The sequence below is a fragment of the Arachis hypogaea genome, chromosome 11 (genome assembly GCF_003086295.3).
Source record: "Arachis hypogaea cultivar Tifrunner chromosome 11, arahy.Tifrunner.gnm2.J5K5, whole genome shotgun sequence".
Taxonomy (NCBI): domain Eukaryota; kingdom Viridiplantae; phylum Streptophyta; class Magnoliopsida; order Fabales; family Fabaceae; genus Arachis; species Arachis hypogaea.
In genome coordinates, this window is record NC_092046.1 from 143,286,582 (window position 1) to 143,291,664 (window position 5,083).

The following is a 5,083-nucleotide window of genomic DNA, read 5'->3' on the forward strand; positions in this document are numbered from 1 at the left end:
ATATAAAGGACGCACAAAAATTGAAAATTTCACCCCGTAAATTTACCCACGACTTTGCTATTGATAAATAAAAAATTAATTTAAATAATTTAATCCATGTTACCAATGGCTAAACCGTTAGCAAGTAACAACGTTTATTTTATTTCAAAAAATTATTTTCAGTGTACCGATGGAAGTAATTAATAATTAAATTTATTTTAAATAAAAATTAATTTATTAACGTTATCGTTAAGTCATCCGTAAACTAATTTCCAAATTTTTAATAAAGAAAATTTATCGACAGCTAAGTCATTGATTAACAACATTGTTAATATTATTTGTGTGCATCCAATAATGCTTATGTGATGTTAAAATTTACTGACAGCCGAAAAAAATAAAAACCTTCGAATATTATTGATACCTTTGAAAATTTATCGACGATATAGTCTTCAGTAACCCTACTTCTAAAATAGCAGTCAAAACTTTCATCAGTAAACTCTCCCTGTGTAATAGTGTTTGGGATAAAAGAATTCTTTGGCTAATAATTAAACCTAAAAAAAAAACCTAATTCACCTCAATCACTTTTGATTTTTAACCAATTCCATGTCAATATTAAATTCATTATTTAATAATTGAACTATATATTCTATAATTGTTTAGCAATAGCTATTAGGATGAGAGCAATTTCATGAGTAATATTGTTCTCATTGGTGATTGGCGATTTGCCATTGAATCTTTTCTCACAATTACTAACCCCAATTGCAGCAGTGTTAGCATAAGCTTCAGCTAAACGGGGTTTCCCAAGTTTGAAAGCATCAATGGCTTCAGGCATAGTAGTATCGATAAGATAATTGTAATTTCCAAGACAAGCTATCATCTCAAATCGAATGTCTGGTCTCTTTCCCGCCGAAATCATTTTGAAGAGAATGTCTTTGGGAGCTTCTGCTTTGAGTTGGAAATCTTGTGCCATGATTATTCCAAGACCTGCAATACCCTTAACATCATTGCTTTTATAATTAGCTTTTATGTAACTAACACATTGAGCAGGGTATGGTGTCTTGCTGCATGTTTCTGTTATGAGTTTGTCATCGCTTTTACATGGTGCTATTGCAATTGAAGCCACAACAATTGTGCACAATAATGTATTTAGAGAAAAATGCTTCATGTTTAATTACACAGAATAATAATTTAGTATAAGCCACCATGATGAAAGGGGTGATATTTATAAGTGAGAAAATTTAATGGTGAGAGAGATCATTTCGTTTATCTTTGGAAACTTGATTATTCTTTTGGATTGATTTAATTTTATACATTTAATTTTAGTCATTGGATATTTATGTTCTGAAATTTAATTTTAATCACAAATGAAAACTAACGGTCTTGGAAACATAATTAATTTTATTCTTTCACATATATAAATACTTCAACTATGTTAAAAATATACTAAAATCAGTCACCAAAATTATTTACTAGTATAAAATATATATTAAAATATAAATATATATTAAAAATAAATTAAACAACACATATATTTATACATAAATATATTAGTGACTGACTAATTTTAATATACAAATAGTATTTTTGTAAATCATCTATTCTATTTGTTATCTATTATATCTATTATATTATATAAAAATTAGATTTCTCCACTTAATGATACCTCACGTGGCATATTTCTGAGAGTATTTACTGATTTATTTTTTTAACTCATTAAATATAATTCTTTAGAATGAATTAATTATATCAACTAATTCATTTGATTAGATATTTAAATATTACATAATTTATTATAATTTATATCAATCAATTATTTGTAACAAATAAATAAATAAATTAAATCAATTATAACAAATAAATTATAGGGATTAGTACTGTTTTGGTCCCTAACATTTAGGGTCGAAATCAAATCCGTCCCCAACGTTATTTTGGATTTAAAACCGTCCCCAACGTTTTATTTGGGGTTTAAAATCGTCCCTTATATCACAAGACAGAGAGAGAAGCAACCTTGCTTCTTCGTTCTTCACTTCTTCTCAGTCTCATTCAGAGAAGAGAGAGAGAAGCGAGCAGAGACTCAGAGAGAGAGGAGAGAAAAAAAAAGTCTTTCTGTCGCCATCGCCGACGTTCTCCCCCTCGACCTCGCCTCGCCGCGCCTTGACTTCCCCCTCGCCCTTGCTTCACCGTGCCTTGCCATCGCCTCGCCTTGCGTTGCCTCGCCGCACCTGGACCTCGCCCTCTCCTCTTGTTTTTCGTTGTCGTCGGGGAGGTGGTGGTTGTGATCGTGGTCGTGTTGCTCGCGTTTTCAGCATCACCGCCACGCCTCCCTTTCTCTTCCCTCCTTAATCTCCGCTATCCATATTTACTACCACCACCACCACGCAGCTCCACCGTCACTACCATCATAGGTAAGTTAAGATTCAAGTTCCTAATTCCTGTTCTTATTTATCAGAATTCTTAATTTTCAAATTCATCTCAAAACCTAATTTTCAAATTCATCACAAACCCTATAGTTGTTTCCGTCGAGGCTGAAGGAGGTTGACGCTGAGCTGCTCCTCTCCCTTCATCATTGCTGCTACTGCAACCACCTTCTCTAATCTTTGTTCTTGTTTTTGTTATGTTCTTGTTTCTGGATTAATGTTACCTTTTTAATTTTCTTTTTTTTAATCTGAATCTGTTGTTGTTGTTCTTGTTGGATTTGAAGGATAATTTTTGCTTTTGTTTTGTTCTAATGTTGTTTCTGAATTGCTTGATGCTGTTGCTTCTTTCATTCTTTTTGTTTTTTTTTTAATTCTAAATCTGTGGTTGTTGTTGTTGGATTCTAAATCTAATTTCCTAAGAATTTGTAATTATTATTGTTGTTGTTGTTAATTGTATTTAAGGATTTGTAATTTTAAATTTTAAAGAAGAAGAAGAAGAAGAAAAAGAAGACAACTTGATGCGGCTACTTTTTTCATTCTTTTTGTTTTTTTTCTAATTCTGAATATGTGATTGTTGTTGTTGGATTTGAAGAATTTGATGTTTATCACAGCCCCTAATTTTCTAAGGATTTGTAATTGTTGTTGTTGTTGTTAAGTGTATTTAAGGATTTGTAATTTTAAATTTTGTTAATGGAAGAAGAAGGAAGAAGAAGGATTTGTAGTTTTGAATTTTGTTAATGATGGAAGAAGAAGAAGAGTGAACTGGTGAAAAGGGGCATTCTTGTCATTTAGAAAAAAATTTTATTAAAAAGGACAATTTTAATATCGTTTTAGAACGTTGGGGACGATTTCAAATAAAAAATAACGTTGGAGACAAATTTGATTCTGACCCTAAATGTTAAGGACCAAAACAATACTTATGCCTAAATTACACAACTAATTGATTTAATTAATGTACATATCACACTAAATCATAAATTAATTATAACAAATAAGGAACCAATTATAATCAACTATAACTAATGAGAAAACTGATATGATGTAGTTTTGTCTTCAGGATATATATTTTTATTTTATTTAATTGGTTAAACCAAATCAACTATAATTATAGACGGATTCAGAAATATTATTATGGGATTAATAACATATATAATATTAAAAAATTATGCAAAAAATTATATAATGTAAAATATATTACAAAAATATACCGATAGAGAATATATTTTAAAATACAAAAAATATATATGTATTTTTTACTAACAAAGTGGTCGATTCTTTATATCATAAAATTCATCGATAATAGAATCTGTATCAAATTTTTCAACATTTTTCTTTTCAATATAATTAAAAGAGAATTAGCAAGAAATTCATCTTTTATTTTGTTTTTAAGTTATTCTTCACAATATTCGTAGCTAAAAAAGATGTCTCAATTGTAACAGTTGACACAGAGAGAATTAATACCAAATGAATCAAGAATGACAGTCACAAGAAGAAAAAAAATCCACTTTATAGGATTTGAAAATTTTTATTTAATTAAAAAATATTAGTAATAATATCTTTTCAGATTTTTTTAATATTGTCACTTATTTTTTGGATATTGAAAATTATTAATATTTAGGTTAGACTAAATTTTTATTTATATTAGACTAAATATTAAATAAATTAAAAAATCATATTTAATAACTTATTACTATTAATCTTTTTTTTTAAAAAGTTGGGGGAGGCCTCCACTCGTCCCCCTTATGTCCGTCCCTGACTATAATTAATTATAATTAATTACTATTATATCAAGTATATAATTTGAGATGAAAATTTTTTTTATGACAAGGGGGTCGAAGACCCTAAAAAGAAAACTAACTAGAATCCCTTAAAATGGGAGAACCAGACAAATCACGCATAATCATCATAGTTGTATCCAGGGGAGCAGCTTCAAAGAGATGAAGGCCAAAGGGAATATCATGGCCCTTCTTGGCAAGGTTGTCGACAACAAAGTTTGTTTCTCGGAGATAGTGGGACCAAGAGATATGTGGCACACAGCTGGCAAGGACAACAATGTCTTTAAGAAGGGGGCACACGGGTGGGATGAATGATGTCCTTTCTTAGTGAAGTTAAGAGTAGGAATAGAATCAGACTCAACAACTAGGGAAGTGATATTGTTGACCACAACAATTTGTAGACTGCGAACAATACCCCAAAGCTCAACGTGCATAATTGAACAGCTTCCCAAATTATAAGAAGCCAATCATGCAAATCAAGAAGAAATAAATTATTTATGCCGGTTGCATGGATGAACGGGAGCAGATGCCCGCAGCGAAGGGGCAGTCTCGGAGGACATGTAGAGTAGTCTCATCGGTACATGAGCATCTTGGACAGGTTGCCTGAAGGGTGAGATGTCTTTTTCCTTCTTTCCATGTTGGTGAGGATAGCATTGTGAGTAGACATTATCCAGAGAAAGATCCGAATGCATTCTGGTCCTTTCCAATGCCAAATCACGCTGTGTAATTTGCTAGCTATGCCTTCTTCTCCATTCAGCTTTTGGTATGTAGATTTGAGATCGAAATAGTTGTTAGATGAAGGGTTCCAGGCAATTTGGTCTTCTTGCTTCCAAGGGGAGGGCAGGAACATAGGTACAATCTTCTGAATAATCTCATCAGGCAGCCAAGTAGCGAGCCTATCATAATCCCAGC

General features: G+C 31.3%; 1 protein-coding gene across 1 annotated transcript; it reads right to left on the bottom strand.

Annotated features, from left to right (window-relative positions):
* Positions 1–625: 625 nt before the first annotated feature.
* LOC112724109 (cell wall / vacuolar inhibitor of fructosidase 1-like) lies at positions 626–1,144 on the bottom strand. Its single transcript, XM_025775379.2, has one exon. It carries the CDS (start codon positions 1,142–1,144, stop codon positions 626–628), a length of 519 nt encoding a protein of 172 aa, XP_025631164.1.
* Positions 1,145–5,083: the final 3,939 nt, after the last annotated feature.